Here is a 19,557-nt window from a genome sequence, read left to right as displayed (position 1 = left end):
AGCAGTGAGGGTGGAGGGCAGGTGAGGCTGCCTGCCTTTGAGGTCTGATCCTGGGCAGGTAACTGCCCCACCTATAGCATTGGGGTGGAACTGCAGCCCTGGTGTGCAAGGTCCAGTGCATTGATGCCTAGAACAAAGAGTGATTCAGAATCTAAGGCTGCCCGTGGTGTGTTTCACCCACCTTACTGCCCATGGTATGCCAGGCTACGTCCTGGGCTTGTTGCCTTTACAAAGAACACTCAGAAAGCCTCAAACACGGAGTAACTCCTGCAGCGACCTCTGCTTCCATCTGCAGATACTGAAGCAATAGCTTTGAAGGGAGGTGAACTGGGCCAATTACTCAGGTGCCCATAAACCGCCCATGGATGGAAGAGCCAGGGGGTTGAGAGTAGCTAGAGCTAAGTAGTTGGAAGGAGGTCAGTTCTTGGCAGAGCCTCCCAGACAATGTCACAGCCACCAAGCCCACATGTGAACCAATCAAAAGAGCAATGTGTCAGTGAGATCATCCAATAGCCATAGGTGTTTGGATGGTGAGGGGAGGTATTTCATGACAGTAGCTTGGGAATTTGGAGCCCTTATACCACTAGACACATGGCATTGTTTAGAAGCCATCACTCTGCAAAGCAAAGGACACTTAACTGCTATAAACAGTGCTTTAGGTGGATTATTAGGAGTCTTACGTGGCTGGAGGAGCAGTGGTCAGTATTTTACAGTCACGGATGAGAGACACAGTATGGAAGCTTCAAGTTTTATTTAATGAGACAGCAGGTAATGCAGGAACAAAACAAATTAATATCCCATCCCAAAGTCAAATTTCAGTACAAGAGCAAGAAAGTATGAACGGAACCTGTAGTAATCAGTTATGACTCATCTAGCTACAGGACAGAATTTGTCTTATTCATATGCTTAGTAGCAGGGAAAGTTTACAGAATCTAATTCAAGATGCATGCAAGTGCTGTGGCAACAACTTCCAAGCACATGAGTTTCAGTCGAACAGGATTGAGACTTTGTCCTATCACTTGTTTGCGTGCCACATGGTCACCTCCTTGTAAGTAGTATCAAGGTTGCTGCTGATGCCATCAGAGCAGAAGATTTTAGTGTATGCACTTGAATGTAGCTCTGTCTTTCATGATGGCCAGGACCAAGCTACTCCAGAGCTCATTAATGAAGTCTCAAGGGCTTATTTTAGCCTCAAATGGCAATAGCGACTCTCCCCCATCCCTGAGCTGCCACTAAACAGGTCTGGTCTAAGTTCTCTGCAGAGTCAGCTCCAGCACAGGCACCAGGAGTCTAAACCCAGTTGTACGCAAGTGGCCCACACTGGGGGCTCAGACCAGCACCCTGTTGTAATGGGGCAGGGTGAGCGCTTTAGTAGGATATGCTTTTTGGCTGCTGCTAGAGACAGCAGCATTTAATAGAACCTAAATAGGCTCCAGGAACTTACCAGTGAAGTACTAACATATTTGAAGGAACAAGGAAGTCTACTTAGTCTTTGATTAGGGAGCAGATGGGACCCCTAGAGTCTTGCTGTCTGCTGAATTGACTAGTTGCTAGTTAGGTTGATGTTAACAAGTACAAAATCCAATTGTACTGGCTTAGACATACCATAATGAGACTGAATGTAGCCCACTACACGCTGGATTTTGACAACTCCACTACCATATGTTCTCCTTAGCAATTCCTCAAGCCTTTATAGTCAATTCCCTTCACCTTTCTAAGATAAATTGAACCACCTTACTATTCTAGTATTTGCTAAATAGTCAGACCCAGTCACGTACCTACAGAGATTACAGCACAACAACTTGAAACAGTTTAACCTACAGAGTGGGTTTAAAAAAATTCCCATGCATAATACACACTAGCATTTGCATCTGCAACACACAGGAAAGTGGAACTAGAACTGCAGGAATTTGAGGATACATGTTAGATACTAACCATCAAGCTCTGTAGATGTCATTGCATGATAAGCATAAGAAAATTATGGGAAACACTGTTCCCGATAATTACGTACACCCTTAGTGCAACATATGGAGATCACTGCCTCCGATATAACACCTTGGTAGGCAAAAACTACCTTGTTCTTTATACATTATGGGAGACACTGCTCCCGATAATGAGTTAGGTTTTCATGATACATAAGGTACTGGAAATTTTGCAGCAAAGCTGCCATGTGATTGAATTGCTGCCTGATCTTAGAGGTACAAGTCTGCATTTGTGTACAACACCCTAGGCTTAGCAAGGGTGGAGCCAGGGCTATGGTTAACCCAATTCATGCATCCTTAAAGGTTAACTGAAAGGTCTTACCTGCCAAGCTCAGAGGTGCTTTTCTTGCATTAATCAAGGCCTAAAGCAGGTTACGGAGCTGCATTCCCTGTATAAGCTACAGAGGTCATCAACTGAAGCAGGGGAAGAGAAGCCTCACCTCAGGGCTAGGCAGTAAGTCCACGGGAAGCTTAATTGCAGTGATTTTTAATTTGTTTGCATCTCAAAATTTTGGGGTTTTCAGGAGTCACTTTAGAAAGGAGCACTTTTAGTACCAGATTAAATGCTTACTCAGGATCTCCATGTGTTTTCCATGTCTGAAAACTATGGAAAGCCGAATTGGTAATTTTCTACTAGATTTAAGTTTCATGGACCATTGCTTCCTTTTAAAATTTGAATGCAAAATTCCAGTATCATGTTCGATTGTAATAGCAGATGCTGCTTTTATTCAAAAACGACAGTATAACTGTCATAATTATGGAAGGCACTGCTTCCGATAATTATCTTCTATAAAAAAACCACCATTTATAGTGAACTCTGTCACTGATAAATAAATACAAATAAATATCTCAGTGCCAAATGAGAGCCTTCCTTGAGTTGCCCAACTTACTTTGCCAAACAAAAAATTTGGCAAGTAAAGACTCTTGATTTCATGAAAGGCCTCACAGCAACAGGGTCTGAAGTGTCAGCTGTAGCCATCCAAAGTTATTGGTTACCATGTGGCCTGTTTTAGCTGAAAGACTGCCAGGACACAAATCAATCTCTGGATTTCACCTCCCCTTTGTGAGGCAAGTTTCTGTAAGGGGTTTAGTCTAAGTCACCTCTTCCCAGGAAGCCAGTATGTTCATTCACATGGTAACTCAACGTATTAGGGTAGCTAGACACTTCAGAACTTCCTGACTATTTCAGCAGCTAAGAGCGACTACTGTGTGGAAAAAAAACCCAGCTTTTTTACTTGAGGTCAAGGTGTCTTCATGGCCCCAGAAGGGAGGCTGGAAGCACTTATGAATTTCCCCATAAACGGTTATGAAGGCGATCTTCTGCCTTCACTAACTTTAAGACTGACCTCAAAAGGGAAAGCCAACATTGTCTACCTGAGTTTAACTGTACCTCCCCACTCAAAGGTACCAATTTCGTTTTAGATCAGAAGTTAGATTTGAGTAGACTATGTCTTAGCTTTAATCAGTCTGACCTGTTTGTTCAAGCATAATAGAAAGGCAGCACCACAAGCAGTAGTGTTTTTAGTGAGATTATTACTGTAATCAGAAGACCCTCTTGTTCTGAGGGAGATGCAGGTTTAGTGGGGATAGACTGAAATCCCTGCTTAAACAGCTGCTTGTGATGTTTCCTGATCAAAGTCAAATTTGAAGTTTACTTGACCAAAATGTAGGTTTCCAAATACTGTCAATAGATTTAGTGTAAATGTTTACTCAGTGTCATTGAGGAAGAGTGGGGTTCCCTGTTTCTGCACCCCAGCATCAAGGTTAACGCATTTAAAACTCATTGTCTATGTTCCAAATGTCACCAGATAAGGCATTAGCAGCACCCTGAATAGTCCAGGTTGCCAGAGCCAGTTGGTTCTTGAACAGGTCTGGGTTAAAGGCACTTGGGTTGCTCTTCCGGAGGCTCAAGTGATCCAGCAAAGCTGACAGAGTGTGGGAACCAGAGCCAAAGAAGATATGACGTAGAGGAGTATCCTTTGGAGAGACGTATGGAGAAAGGAAATGGTACTCCACCTTAAGAGGAAATGTCAAGTTTAGAATTGCACTGACATCAGGAATTCAGTCCAGTAGCCAAGAACTGAGACAAGTGGTGAAGGGGCCAGAAGCCATAGATTATCTAGGAGCTGGAAAAATTCAGAACTGGTTTCAACAGCCTCTCCTAGTGGCTTCTTTAGTGTTAGCGAACAGTGGCAGAACAGCCATGCAAAAGCTATTAACACCTAGACATGTTTCAAGGGGAAGTGAATTAAGGATTTACCAGGGCAGCCACATGGGGCCAGATAGGCATTTCCTAATCCAACAACTGTAGTAAGGCATGAAGTGATGACCACTTTGCAAGTGCAGGCCCTGATCTAGGAAAACAGCTCTGCCTCTTAAGGAGATGTGGCTGCAGGTAGAATACATCAGCTAGTCCACCAGTCACTAGGTATAAATCCAGTGGACTCAAGTCCAAATATCCACCAGAACCCTTCATGAATGCTCATTCTATTTGATATTGGGCAATATCAAAATCCTTTTAAAGGAGCCCAATCATCAACTCTTGTAACCAAGCTCAGAAGACTTACTTTCATGATGCGGTCATTTATCATGTGGCAGAGGAGCCTGTTGTTAAGGTCAGTGTTTTTGAAGTCTCTTGTCAGTGCATCTGTAGCTCGACTGAAGTCTCCACGGGCAGAATACAGCCACTGAAGGGTCAGATTCATTCCCTGGTAGGGAGAGGAGCTAGAGTTAGTAATTTTACTCCTGATTTATCAGGGACAGGGTTGGGAATCGGAGTTGGTAAAAATCTTAGCAGAGACCATTTTGAAAGACTGAGGGCACAGCTACACTAGAGTTCAGTGGCATAGCTACGCTAAGTGGCCAGCAGTGCACTCCCAGCAGCGTTACTGCGCCAACCCCGTGAGCTGCAGGAGCTCTCCTGCAAGCTTAGTGCTGTCCACACCAGTGCGTATGTTGGTGTAACTTGTCATGCAGAGGGAGATCTATTCACACCGCTGAAAAACTGAACTGTAGGCATAGCCTGAGTTACTGGTACCCTTAGGCTGAACATTGCTCAAGAAGTTTTTAACTTCAGCTATACCTTCAGAGGCCCTTTTAGAAGAGCCCATCCAGATGGGATATTCAGTCTGGGCATGTGAACGTGCACCACTGCTAATGCTATTTGTTGGGTGCTCTTAGATCTCCAGCTGGCTATTTCATTTCAAGATCAAAAGGGAGATTTGGGAGTTGAATACAGGCTACCCATCTTCACTGGTAGCTAACAGCACCTCTGTCCAGCATCTGATAGTTGGCTCATTTTGCCAGTCACCACACTGGGGCTCTTGTTGGTAGTCCCAGGAATTGGATGGACAAGGATACCCTCATCCCCACTGATGAGCTAGGGTTAAGACTGGCAGATTTCAGTGTTTAGGGTTAGTGAAAAAAACATAACCTTAAGATTAGTTTAGTTAGGAAGGTAAAACTTACTTTTATCTCTTGTTTATATGGACTAATCTTCATTATGAACTTGAGCAATTCCTGGTTGTATTGCTCATAGTCCAGGTAAAATTGGTGATCATGTGTCATCTTAATAGCCATCTGGCCAGCCACTTCTGTAGCAGTCCGAAACAACTCCTCCAGATGAGTGACAGATAAGGCAAGATTGCGCCAACTGTCCTGCTTGGTGCCCAAGAAAGGATACCCTTCCTCATCCTGCAAGACAAAGCATTTGCACTCAGTTCTTACACCTAACCCTAGTTTTGAGTAGGTGTGTTTCGGAGTTTTACCCTAGTCCTTGGCTGTACTGTAAGCAGTACTATCAGGTCTGTCTATCTGCAGTCCCTTCTCTTCCCTCCCATGCTGAACTATATTTGGCACCTCTGGCAAGCACTCACTCATTCTGCCCTATAGAAGGCCAAGCTGAGGGATAGGGAAGTGTTACTTGTATGCATGCCAGCACCACCACTTTGAGTGGACGTGGGCAGCAAGCTGCTTTGCCAATGTTCCCCAGGTTACTGGTGACCTGCTAATACTCCACAGCACTGCAGCGCAACAAACTCAGATGTCAGCCCTTACACCCCTTGGTGGCTTTCTGCAAAGGAAGGAAGGAATACACAAGTTCCACTGGCAAGAATACTTGCAGAAAGCCATTTGGACTCTGCAGATATAACTTCTTGCATAAGTATCCACTCAAACAATATCACGAGAGTTCCAGCAAACCACATGATCAAATATTTGCAGAAGCGTTAATGCAGGTGTCAAAAGTTGAAGATGTTTAACTTGGTAGAGCTTACTGTTCTCAAAGCTCACATTTGACTTCTCTGCTCAGCTAAACTTTTAGTTATGCCTGTAGTATGTAGAACAGGTGGGTAGTTAGTGTGTTACAGTGCTATTAATTCTACAGAGAACAAAACATGGGACATCGGGGAAACAGGAATTCTAGCTCCATTCAAAAGGAATGTGTAGATTTGTTTAGAAACTCACATCAATACACAGGCTTCATATCTACATACACAGGAAAGTAGATAAGCAGGGTCTGGAATGCAGGCAAGCCATGCAGAATTCTGTTTAGTTCACCATGATTTAGTCTTACTGTGTGAACCAATGGCTGAAGGAAGAGTAAGAATTTAAGTCTTGAGTAGTTGAGGAAGTGTTTGGATGAGAGCCATAGACAGGTATCTAGTTTAGAAGTAACTACTTTGGGCCACCTGCATACTTTTAACAGTCTGATCTTGCCTTCCATTAAAGAACTAGGAAGCTGCTCATACAAGAGATGGCATTCACTGGCTAGAAGGGAGTACTGAAATAGGATAGTATAACCCTACAGCTGTGCTGCCCCGAGGTTACAGTTTACCCTCCACTGTTGAGTTCAGCTTCCACATCAGTCCAGGAGGTGGTAAGAAACCCACAGCCCCAGGAGCAGTGCAATCTGCCAGGAGTTGCTCTTTAGCAGATTCTAATCCACTGTGATGTCAGTGATGATAAACCACTAGATGGAAGAAGTCATTAGCACTGGTGCTTGATCTGGTTTCATCTTATCAGTAGAGCAGCTTTAGTTCTTCCAACTAGCTAGATCAGGAGAGTCACAAACCTATCACAAGTTTACTGTTGCAAGGAAGCTTAACTTGTATTTACATTCCTACTCCATTTGGCAGAGATTGTTTACAACAAGTACAAAGTGACTTACATCATAGAAACTGAATGAAATGGCTGGGATTCCTGCATATGCTAGAAAAGGGAAGGCTGCATTATCCATACGAAAGGGAACACTGCAATGAGAAATATTGGCATTGTTACTCAGAACTGTAGGTTACCCAATCTAATGTTTGCAATAACTGATGCTTGAAGCTAAGAATAGATGGCCACACCTGGCCAGGTGATTCCTGTAATGGAAGTGGAGCTCTAGGAAGCCAGTTTCTGCAGTCCCATGAACACCAGCATCTCCTAGAAGATGGTTCTTGGAACAGCTGGAAAGCTAGATTGGAGATGTGATCTAGTTTGAACATGCAGTGTTCCAAACCAAGTTGCGTACTAAACTATTGCACCATCGACATGGGAATTAAATCATAATGGGTGGGAGGTTGTCCTAATGGTTTGCTGTGGTTCAAGATTTGAACAGAGTAGCAACAAATTTAGAACTAAAGCTAGAGTGACTGCCTAGTCAGTTGATTTATTCCTATATGGGGGTTTGAGGAGATCATTTGGGTTCAGAGAAGTTAAGTTAGCTCTGTTGCTCCAGATACAAGAGCTTTTTAAAGTTACTGTTTAAAGGAAGAAGAGTAGGAGACTTACACTTTTTTGGCCCAGTCAGAACCAACGTTGTCATACAGACTTCTCCCATTTACTGGATGCTTCACCTGCAATAAGGTGCAAAGTTATTGTCCAAGCACTTTCCTGTATACCTGGATCATGGTTTAGACTAGCCCAGAGAGACTAGGACTCACCCCCATCAGAGTCTGCTCCATGACTTTGTACAGCATTGGGCTGGCAGAAATCCTGAAGTGGTTTGAACCTGTGATGGTAAAAGTTAAAGGTTTGGAACATGTTGCCAATACAAGTACAAGAATTATAGGAATAAAGTTGCATGGTGGTTTCTTTAGTGCTATTTCTATTTTCAGCGGTTTAGCAGCAGTAATGACTGTAAGACAATATGGTACATTAGCAGAATTAATCCAGAGCATCTGATCTACCTGCTATTCCAGTTATTGGGCACTGGTAGCTACTTTGAAAAAAAACAAAAAAAAAAAAACCCAATTTAGCCTTGTCCTTTTAGAACTTCACGCTGGAAGAGTGACAGCTTACCAAGCTCGCCTGTTTTTGACCAGTTCTAATTTTAGAGTTTTGTAGATTTGCTGAACACAGAGCAATAGTTACCTACAACTGCAGCATCCAGATTGATGTATGCAAAGGCTTTGGTGTGTAGTGTAGCAGAATAACCCTAAAATGGGAGAACAATGCCTGTTAATAGGCAGTAACTTAGTAACACTGCTTTTACTATAGTTCAAGACAGAAGAGGTATGCTTGGATTAGGTAAAAGGCATCAGTGAGCAAACCAAGATTAGTTACCTCCAACCACTCAGTGGCACCAACAGCTCCAAATTCTCCTGCGCTCCAGCTGGCAAAGACAATGCTTCTTCTGGGCTTATAGCCACCTTTAAATAAGGAAAGAAAAAAAAAAAAAAAAAAAAGAGTGGAGATCAGGGCCCCATTACCTTAACAGAACAAGTGAGATGCAGAATAGTAGTTTGCAGTGTACTTGTAATAAAAGTTCCCCAGATACCAGGGCTGCAGGCCTTTAGCTGAATTATAGATGTAGGACCAACAGGTCTAGATTGTGCCTTTGAAAGAAGAGAGCAACAATCCATCCAAGTTATCTTGAAGAGGGTCCTTATAACAGAAGGAACAAAGCAGAGGTCTTATTTTTTCAAGTCCTTTGACTGTATAGAGGTCTTTGAGATCCACATGTTTTTAATCCAAACTTGACACCTAATTGCTGTCAGTTTTACCTGGAGGTTAAAGCCTCTTTAACCAAGTCATTCATACAAGTTACCTCAGGTCACTTTCAATTGGACTACATTTGGCACTGAATAGTTCCCCCCCCCCCCCCCCCCCCAAATGCCCCAGTCGGTCATCAGCCCCCAGGAGCACAGGTTATTCCTTCTTGACTACCTGAGGAGTGCCCAACACATTCTCAGATTCCAAGGCCAGAAGGGACCATTGTGATCTAGTCTGATCTCCTGTGTAACAGGAGAGAATTTCAAGGTAATTCCTTCTAAAAAAAAGGAGGTTCTAATTCAAGAACATCCAATCTTGACTTTAAAAAAAGTTACTGAGACTCCACCATGACCCTTGGTAAACTGTTCCAACGGTTATTACCCCCCACTGCTACAGATTTATGCCTTATTTCCATTTATATCATGGTAGGTACTGCCATGTACATATGTCAATCAAATAGCCAAAATGCAAGTTCAATAAATGCTATTTGTACATGAACATTTGAAAAGTCTTCCACCAAAATGGTTTAAAAGTTAAGCAATCTAAGGTTTGATGCACCTTAATTTGTAAGATTACTCAGTGAAGTTCTTGCTGTGACAGCCAAACACACTTAGCTAGGCTGCTGTTGTGCTGAGATCACAGCCTATTATGCTAGCCAACAGTGTAATTGTTTTCCAGTACTGTCAATTTGCCACCGTGTCTTACTCTGCCCTATGCCAAAGAATTTGGGGTCTTTGTACTGCACCTGGTACAAAGGCCTGGTCCATGACTGGGGCACCTAGGTACTATGATTGTAGTAGCTAGCACTTCCAGGAGAAGAGGCATGCTTTGATAGGATTGAGACAAAGTAAAGCTGCCATTGCTATAGAAGAGTTCTTACCAGCAGATCAGCTTTGAAAGAACCTAAACCAGTGGTTCTCAAACTTTTGTACTGGTGACCCCTTTCACAACCCCTGCCCCTTTTTTATATTATATATATATATAAATAAAAATAAAAGTGCAACCCCCCTGCCCCTATGTTAAAACACGATATTTAACACCATTACAAAATGTGAGACAAAGTGGGGTTTGGAGTAGAGGCTGACAATTCACAACCCTCTGCCCCCCCATGTAATACATCACCCCCTGAGGGGTCCCAGCCCCCAGTTTGGGAACCCTTGACAAACTGACTAAAAGCAAGCAGCTGAATTCTACCTTTTCCCCCACCTAAGACAAACCCCACAGAAAACCTTGGCAGGATGAAGTTGTTTGGTAGAGGAGGAGCTTAGTTGTCAGTTCAACTGGCAACTCCAACTCTGCCTTATCCAAGCGCCACTTGGATGAAGTTGTGGCAGAGCCCAAAGTGGTGAGGAAACAGCTTAGCTAGATTAAATGAAGGGAGAGATTCTTCAGGAGCATTTTGCTTACTAGTGAATCCTAGCAATTAGGAAGCATGTTCTGAACAACCAAGCAGGACTGATTGGCTTGCATCTGTTCCTTTTACAGCAGAAAATGTACTTTGGCTTAATTAAGCGTTTCATTGTTTACCTGTTTTTACCATAGAAGAAATTGCACGGGCAAGCTCCAGCAGCATGATGGATCCCACACCAGCTTTCGCTGCTCCAGGACCCCAGGAATCTCGTTGGGCTCCAATCACAACATACTGATCTGCAAAGAGGGCAAGAGCAATGAGATGCAGCCTTACTATTTCAGAAAGCAGGTAGAACCAAAACATTTTGGCAAACACACTTGCCAAAGTGTTTACTCTTCCACGTATCGCTAGTAGGAAAGCGGCATGCAACTTTTAGAGAGACTGAATTTTAAGAAGCAACTTCACTAGCTCAGCATTAGGGCCATTCTTGAAACAGTCTCTGATCATGTCTGAAAAGCAATTCAGCTCAGTGCCAAGTGTACAATAGTGGAAGATATTTGGAGGTTCCTTGTAGGATTTAAGTCAACTAAACTCTTTTCCATCAATGCATGCTAGTTCTGGTTCACTTTAACAATTGTTAAAGTGAAGGTTAAAAAAATTACACAGGTTAAGAAAAATCTTTACATGTGGGTACAGTGCTTAGATTATCTACAAATGCAAAGTTGTAAGATACATATAGCACATAATCAGCAATAACCCAAAATTAGGTGAATAAGTTCACTACAGTTCAGTAGTAGCATCCAAGTATTTGGGTACATCACTCATTAAAAGTTAGAGTTGGTTGGGGAAAACAAGTATAGCAGCGAGTGAAAATTGTCCCTCAGTAATTGAGAATTTAAGGTCAGTTGCCGGTTTAGAAAATTTCCCTTGGGGATTATATCAGTTACTTTCCCCACTGTGCTGATCAGCACTCCAGCTCATCCCTCTGGTATTGAGGATGTCCCAGGGACATCTATGTAGATGTCCCATCAGCTGACAGCTTCTGACACAATGAGTTGCTGCACCAGCGGAGTGTAGCACTGACCAATTCTGCGTTCTTACTTGCTCATTACTGGGGTCCCATGTGCCCAAGGCTTTGATAATCAGTGCATGTGCCTGAACCTGGTAACCCTTAGCTCTCAAGGGTTTGGCCAGAGGGGTGTATTGCTCCATCTTTTGAGCATGGGTGGAGCAGGCAGCCAGGGTCCTGTTCTCAAAGGGCACTATGATGGCCACCATCTTCTTCTGGCCCTTGTTGTTCCAGGGATGGTGGTGTTCATGTCCACCTTCACTATGGGTGGTGGGATGGTGTTACACTACAGCTTCTAGGGTCCAGAATGGGGCTTGCAGCTACATAGGATAGCTGCTCATTGGCATAGCTGTGCTTCCTGCATGGTGTCCCATTCCCATGGTTCTGTTCAGTGGAATGCAGTTGAGCTGGGCCCTGTGGATGAACCTCCAGTTGGCAAAAACCAAGGTGAAGCTGCCCCCAAGGAGGAAATGGTTGCTGGTGTCCCACTGGCACATCACCTCGAATACCATGCCCTGGCTTTTGTTTCAGATTTCCCCCTCTCCCCCCTGTATTGGCAGCTGATTGCATCCTTCAGGTCCTCTCCAGCAGGATTCTAGCTTTGGAGTGATGACTGTGCTCTGCATGCTTCACCTGTGGCACCAGGATTCCCAGCTCACGGTGTTCCTTGCACCATGTCCAGTGGCAGCTGACCTGCTTCTCCTGTTATGTATGTTGTTGGCACATGTCCAGAACAAAGCAAAAAGTCTGTCTCTTCCAAATTTCCCTTCCAGTGAGCTGCTCAGGTAGGTGGCAATGTCTTGGTTGGAGGGGGTCCTGGCAAGTCACTCCTTGATGACAGCAGAGTGCTCTGCAGGATATATTCCTCACTATGGCATCCAGGCACATCAGAAGGCATGACTGATCGCTGCAACATGGCACAGATCACCCACATGAGGGATGTTGGCACCACCCTGCCTGTGAGATACATACACACACACCCACCCAGTTCATTGCTAGCTCTCTGGGGAAAGCAACATCCACTTCACTAGCTGCCTGATGGTGTTTGCCTTGTTCAGAGGTACCTTTGCCATGGCAGATCCCCTCAGGATGAATGATATGGGGAAATCAGAAAAGTATTCAAGGTGTTGATCTTCTGCCATGGTGCCAGTAGGAAGGAATTGATCCTGGCCACATTCTGTAGGATCTCCGTGATGATATCCTCAGGTGTCAGCTAAATGTGGAAACCTGTGGCTGTGCTGAGATGTTGGTAGGCTTGCCTGCCAAGGAAGATCATGGGTTTGCTCTGGACCTGAGATGGTGTCGCCTGGCCTGAGTCCCTACTGCTGCCATTGATATGCAGGGATGTGCATTTCCTAGCATTGAGATGGAGTCCCATCCAGTTGGCAGCCTGGCTGGTGATACTGAGCATGTCTTGGAGACTCTCAGGGTTGTCTGAGATCAGTCTCACAAGTGCTTTGGAGCAAGTAGTCTTGTGTGTATTTACAGTACTTGGAAGAGGGAGGCTCAGATCCTGATGGGTCTTTAGACACTATAAAGTGCTCAGGTCTGGTAGACTGGTTATGAACAGGGCCTAAACCATAAGCCAGAACATGCACTGGTTTGTCTACATTGGTTTTAAATCCTTTGTTGGATTGGTTCAAGTGTGTGTAGACAATGGGCAAGTTTAACCAGATTACTACTAGGTGCAAGCCCATTTAGCTAGAGAACTTGGGCCAGTGTCATTAAGAGGCAGGCCAATTCAGGAAGTAGCCTGTACACCACTCATGAGGGAGTAAGCAATTAGTTCTCCCACATTTACCCCTTTGATTTTCTATGCAACTGTGTTATTTGTTTTGCCTGTTATCCAGTGGCCTAGTAAGAGAAAGTAGCTATTTACTTGAAGACTTCCATGTCATGAGGACAGGTTACATAACTTTACTTATTCAACACTAAGACAAAGAAGTTTAGTCCAGGACTCCTCCAGCCTGTTATGCCAGTTACAGGCTAAACAAGCTTCTAAATGAGGCCAGCCTAGTCAATAAGATTTTATTAGCAAAGCTTTTTTACCTGGTTCATCAAAACCCTGGATAACGCCAAAGATGTTATGAATTTTTCTCTCTACCATTTGATTGTTTACTTCAAGTGTCACTTTGGTTCCATCAGTGTTCTGTGACCTCATTTTGTAAACCAAGAGGTTACCTCTCCACTCTTTAGGGGCAACTTCTCCATTCATTTTTCTGGGGGGGAAAAAAAAGTATTCAAATATCAAATACTTTTACTTCATTGTCACCTTTAAGCATATCATTCAGAGCCTTACTATGGAGTTGTAGAGTTGTTTGTTGGCAAGGTTTAACCTCTTACTGACCAATGCCTTTCCACTGGGTGGGAATTTGACAATGGCAAGACTAGTTCCTGATTTTAGCCAGCAGCATGCTGGATTAAGAGTGCACTGCATGGTGTAATACTGGGGAATTCCAAACCTCAGACTGAGGTGAAGCATACCACAATTTTCACATCATTTGTTTAAAGCCTGCATTTAAGCAATGCTATAGGCCAATTTTTATATTAAATTAGGAATAACTGATGGATACAAGACTCCATTTGATGAAACAGTCAAGAATTTGGGAGTCCTATACTGATGATGAATCTGCAGCTAACTGTACAAGCTAGACCTCATATACATTGTTATAAGCAGAGCTCCCCTCCTGTCCTCTAAGGACTCATAGCAATTTCATTGATTACTCATAGGGATCCAATTGTACTACTGACCCTTGGTAAAACCCCTGTAGGCAATATTACCTGAACAAGTTGGCTGCATCAGCACTGGAGATTGTTTGGACAGGAATGCCTGGGAGTCCCGAAGATTTAGCTGGTGGGAACTGAGTGTGGTTGAATGAAGGGAAGCCAGGGGTAAAAGGGTCACCTGTTCCTAGATGAGCCTGTCAATGAAGGATGTGTTACATGCAAGATACATATAGTGGTTTTTAAGGTCTGTAAGAGTGAGGTGCTAGAGGTCTATCTGGCTATACCCACACTACTGGTATTCTTGTATTTGCAAAGTTACAGCTGTGCTTTATCACTATGGCCCTGTATCAAGGAACCATTATGGTCAAGTTCACATAATGCCTCTAGAGACAATTCTCCACTTATGCAAGAGACAGCATGTTTGTTCTCTAGGCAAGCATGCTAAGCAGTACTCCTCTGCATCTTCTAGAGGGAAGCCAACCAATGTTCACCAGCACTACTTACATGTCCAAAGAGAACCTCATTATTCTGGAGTTTGTAATCAGCAGGATCAGGGTATATCAAGACACCTACTGCATTTAAGCCTTCGGCATTAGCAACCTGGAAGAGAGGGTGAAGTTGATTAAGCGGAAGAGTGAGCTATGTTACATAATGACTCTAAAGCAGTGCTTCTCAAAGTGGTGGTCCATGGACAGGTGCTGGTCCACGGCGAGTTTCCTCATAAGAATGTCAAATAGGATAATATGGCACCAGTCCCTGGCACATTGGAAAAAAGTTGCTGGTCCCCCACAGAGCTTGAGAAGCACTGCTCTAAAGGACAGAATCAAGGTTGCTTGTGCACCTTTAACTGTAACCTCTTGTCCATACATCTTCACATATAGCATAATTCAAGACTATGCTGCCTCAGTGTACAGAGAATATCTAGGCTGAGATGAAGCAGGGTTATGTGTACTGAAGGAGACTTGTCCAATATAGGACTCCTGGTTTCATTTTTTGCAGAAGTTTGGATGTATGCAGGGGATTACAGGAAAGGAAGTGATACCTTTGGTCTTCCCCAGTATGGCTGTTCTTATGCAAGTTACTTATGTAAGTTGAGTGGCATGGAAAATTGGATTCTATCCCTGCCTCTGCCAGAGTTCCTGTGTGATGCTGGGCACATCATTTAACCCAGTCTTTTCATGAGTGGTCACTGCTGGTTTTATTTTTCTGGGTGCTCACACAGAGCCTGGTGGGGAATTTACAGAAGCACTATACAGATGAGTGCCACAGAAAAGCCCATGTGTAAATAATTCCACCTTCAGAGCAAGGTTTGCATAGTATATAGTATAAGTTAAGGAGTGACTAGTTGCTCATTAATTAAGTACTATCCATCCTGTGCACACTATGGTGTAGTGTCCAATGGAAAATATAGTATAGGGTCATTATGGTAGTATAATTACATGCATACATGGGGCAAAATGAAGGTTACAAGGGCAGCCTTGGAGTGCTGAGTGGGCAGACCATCCATTTCTCCCCTAGCCTATGGCCCCTGCCCTTCCTTGTCTGGTCTCTTCCCCACCTCTGGCTCCTGATCCCATTACTTCCTTCCCCACTCCCTTATCTAGCTTGGCCAGTGACCACTCAGTCCCAGGTTCCTTCTCTGGCTACTCAGCTCCACCCATCCCAATCCAGTCCAGTGCTTTTCCTCTCTCCATTTCAGAGGCAGCTGCCTTTCCTATGCTGCCTGGAGCCAATGTGGGGTGATGTGCTGGGAGCCCCAAAGAGACTGGCTCCTCTACTCTGTTCTGGTGCCTGGAGCAGCTCAGATCTGCTATTGCCATGAGCCCTACTCAGCCCAAGACTGGAGCATACCAGCATGGACAGAATCTTTGGCCCATTTAGCTGTGAGGGTCTAGTGAGATTCTATGGCACATGTGCAAGAGTTTTTCCAATGGCTTAATGGCTCAAGCTTGGTCAGCTTCTGCAGGGGGATGGCAAAAGGCACACTGACCAAAGGCCACCTTCCTGTCAAATTTTAAGGTCCTGCTCTTAAACATGGAGACACTAGAATTTCTCAAAGAGGTCAGTTTCTTTCCCATGGGTAAAGTGTTTCACTGGTCTCTCATGAATGGCTGCAGTTGTCCAAGTCACCTGAGACACAAGTGGCATGGAAAGTTTCTGCCAAACTTCAACTGTTTGGACTAAGCTGTAAGCCACTAAAACAGGGTCTTCTGGCATTACAAGACCCTGGAAATCCTCTTCCTGTTAAGATGCTGGGACTAGATAAGGGATGGATCATTTGATAGTTGCCCTGTTCATGCCCTCTGAAGTATCTGGTATTGGCCACTATCAGAAGACAGGCTATTGGGCTAGATGGACCATTGATCTGACCCAGTGTAGCTGTTCTTATGAAAGGGTCACTCAGTCTTTATAGGCAATGCTACCAGCCCCACCTAGAAGAACTCCAGAGTGTTCAGCACTTACCTAGTGACCAGTTTGCCTACTTGGGCCCCCCCAAAGTAAAGAGACTTCAGTCCTCACTATTCTCTTGCACAGTAACTGAAACAGGCTACTCCTTCCCTCAACTATGGGCCATAAGTCATGGCAGCATGAACAATTTTTGCCAGGCCCATTAACATCAAGAGGTACACCCCTCCTCTCCCCACCCCTGCAGCACTCAAATACCTCTGGGCTAAAACTAAAGGCTGATCTGACTAACCTGAAGATACAGTTCTAAATATAAAAGTGTTGTAAATTAGCTACGTGATCTATGACCACACTATTCAGAATAGGAGCCAAGAGCGGTTACTTACCTTCTCAGCAAAAGAAATTTTCCCAGCTCTGACAAGGACCACAGATCCATTTACAGGGATATCCATTTTATTTAGTTCCTGGAAGTCCTCTGCCTGGCCATAGTTAGCATAGACTAGTTTACCCTGGAACAAAGTAAGATGGATGTAGCTGTAGCAGTCATGGATAACTCACCAGATCTATCTAAAGCTATGGGGCCTGGACCACTGGTTTTATTTACAGGAAGTGCAATGAGAAATTTAAACTCATGCAGCAACTTGGATGTCCTAGCTTCAACCAAGTCTCATGCATTCAGCAGCAAAAATTATCTAGGTTCAAGCTGTAGCAACTCCCAGCTGTTAGGACACCAGCTTTCTGGGCAGAGGTTCCCCCTGTTAGCTGCAGAACAATTGATCACCTTCGGTGAAAGTAGGACAATAGTAATAGGCTTAATAGGCAGCAAGAGAGATTTAGTTAGTTTAGATATTAGGAAAAGTAAGGTACATAGTTAAGTGCTGGAATAGGCTTCCAAGGGAGGTTGGGGCATCCCATCATTGGGAGTCAAGAGATTGGACAAGCCTGTCAGGGGATGGTCTAGGTATTTGATCCTGCCTCAGCTCAGGGGGACTTGACCAGATGACCTCTTGAGGGCCCTTCCAGTCTTACCTTTTTATGATGGTTCTTGAAGGACTCCTGGATGGGCCCTAGCTAGGAACTCTAGGAGGGAAGCAGCCACCAGCTACTTCAGGCCTTGGTGATGGAAATCCCTCTACTCCCACAAGGGGAGTTGCAGGGCACTTACCATAAGTGGGACAAGAGAGTTTAAACATGCTCATCTTGGAGATAAGCTAAGCATATTTACAACTGTTAATAAATGTGAAATCAGGGACCTGAGTTAGTTTGCTTTACTAAATGTGGGTGTGATGCAAGTTTGAGTTCTGACTTAGAGCAGTCTTGCTTCATGGGCCGGAGCTTGGAAATACTTGGGCCATGTCCTCAGTGGTAAGCCTCAGGAGGGACTACCTCTTGCTATTCTGCAGAGTTGTTCTGCCCAATATCCTGTGGTTTTACTCCAAACCACCATATCCAGCTCTGCTTGGCTGTAAGTGAAGCAGTAGTCCTGTGCCTCAGGGGTGAAAGCTAGACAGACACTTTAGACGTATTAAGGAGCCAATGACAGTTCAAGTCTCAGTCCTAGTCAGTGACTTGTCCACAAGGGAGATGAACTGATTTGTTAGCCATCCTCAGCACATAGACTTGTTTACAAGAATAGTTTGCAATTCATGAAGCTAGGTAACTTACTGTTGCTGTTGCCTTTGCACTGTATGCCACATATCCATCAGTAATTTCCAGTGTTGTAGGTTCAGTTGAAGACACAACAGTCACTTTATTTGGTGAGCTATTAGATAGCAAGAAACAGTGTTAAGCAGAGCCACCCAGGATACCAGTTCTTAAATGGCAGATTTTTAGAAATTGTTAGCACTAGCTATTTACTATTTGAGTATTTGGTTTTAAAAATGTGTTTTACCATAGAAATATTTGGAAGTATAAATCTGACATGTTTAAATGAAATGGTGAGACCTTAAGACAAGTAGCTCAAACAGTTATCCAGCTTTCCAGTGCTGCTTCCCCCCCATAATATGTATAAGCATTTGTTGTATATGTGGTCCATAAAGGTAGTTTAAGCCAAGCTGCACAAAGCCTGCATTTAGGTTATAGTAATGGGCTACTAGGCGGTCATGTTTGGAGTCGTTAACTGTGAAAAGGGATGACAGGTGCTTGCATGCAAGTGTTGAGTAGAAAAAGAATTAGGATACTTAGGTGAACTTCAGCCATGCTGAACACAATGCCACCTACGGCCTCAGGAACAACTGAGGTAATTAAAAAGGCTGACAAAGGAGGTGCTGTTGTCATCATGAATAAGTTGGAAGACACTGCTAGACAGCTCTCTAACACCGCATTCTACAAGCCATTAATCCTCTGATCCCACTGAGGATTACCTAAAGAAACTACACTATCTGCTAAAAAACACTGACCGCACAGGAACAAATCTGTACAGACACATGCCTAGAACCCTGACCAGGGGTATTCTACTTGCTACCCAAGATCCATAAACCTGGAAATCCTGGACGCCCCATCATCTCAGGCATTGGCACCCTAACATCAGGATTGTCTGGTTATGTGGACTCTCCTCAGGCCCTATGCTACCAGCACTTTGTTATCTTTGAGACACCACTGACTTCATGAGGAAACTACAATCCACAGGTGATCTTCCAGAAAACACCATCCTGGCCACTATGGATGTAGAAGCCCTCTACACCAATATTCCTCACAAAGATGGACTACAAGCCATCAGGAACAGTATCCCCAATAATGTCACAGCTAACCTGGTGGCTGAACTTTGTGATTTTGTCCTCACCCACAAATATTTCACATTTGGGGAGAATATACACCTTTAAGTCAGTGGCACTGCTATGGGTACCTGCATGGCCCCACAGTATGCCAACATTTTTATGTTGGACTTAGAACAATGCTTCCTTAGCTCTCGTCCCCTAATACCCCTACTCTACCTGTGCTACATTGATGACATCTGGACCCATGGAAAGGAAGCCCTTGAGGAATTCTACCATGATTTGAAAAATTTCCATCCCACCATTAACCTCAGCCTAGATCAATCCACACAA

At 44.0% G+C, this 19,557-nt stretch overlaps 1 protein-coding gene across 3 annotated transcripts in view; it reads right to left on the bottom strand.

Annotated features, from left to right (window-relative positions):
• Positions 1-736: 736 nt before the first annotated feature.
• Positions 737-19,557, bottom strand: part of TFRC (transferrin receptor) — a 34,298-nt gene continuing 15,477 nt past the window's right edge. For all 3 annotated transcript variants that reach the window (XM_065557553.1, XM_065557554.1, XM_024110303.3), the window contains exons 6-19: positions 18,176-18,272; positions 16,897-17,019; positions 14,609-14,704; positions 14,159-14,298; positions 13,427-13,596; positions 10,485-10,604; positions 8,529-8,614; positions 8,337-8,400; positions 7,907-7,974; positions 7,755-7,819; positions 7,150-7,231; positions 5,451-5,675; positions 4,550-4,690; positions 737-3,998 (exon numbers count right to left, since the gene is read on the bottom strand). In XM_065557553.1, the coding sequence (XP_065413625.1) occupies positions 3,756-3,998; positions 4,550-4,690; positions 5,451-5,675; positions 7,150-7,231; positions 7,755-7,819; positions 7,907-7,974; positions 8,337-8,400; positions 8,529-8,614; positions 10,485-10,604; positions 13,427-13,596; positions 14,159-14,298; positions 14,609-14,704; positions 16,897-17,019; positions 18,176-18,272 (1,720 nt within the window). In that variant the 3' untranslated portion in view covers positions 737-3,755. The remainder of the gene's footprint in view (positions 3,999-4,549; positions 4,691-5,450; positions 5,676-7,149; positions 7,232-7,754; positions 7,820-7,906; positions 7,975-8,336; positions 8,401-8,528; positions 8,615-10,484; positions 10,605-13,426; positions 13,597-14,158; positions 14,299-14,608; positions 14,705-16,896; positions 17,020-18,175; positions 18,273-19,557) is intronic.

Source organism: Chrysemys picta, chromosome 9, assembly GCF_011386835.1.
Source record: "Chrysemys picta bellii isolate R12L10 chromosome 9, ASM1138683v2, whole genome shotgun sequence".
NCBI classification, from domain to species: Eukaryota; Metazoa; Chordata; order Testudines; family Emydidae; genus Chrysemys; species Chrysemys picta.
This window is presented reverse-complemented; position numbering and strand designations above follow the sequence as displayed.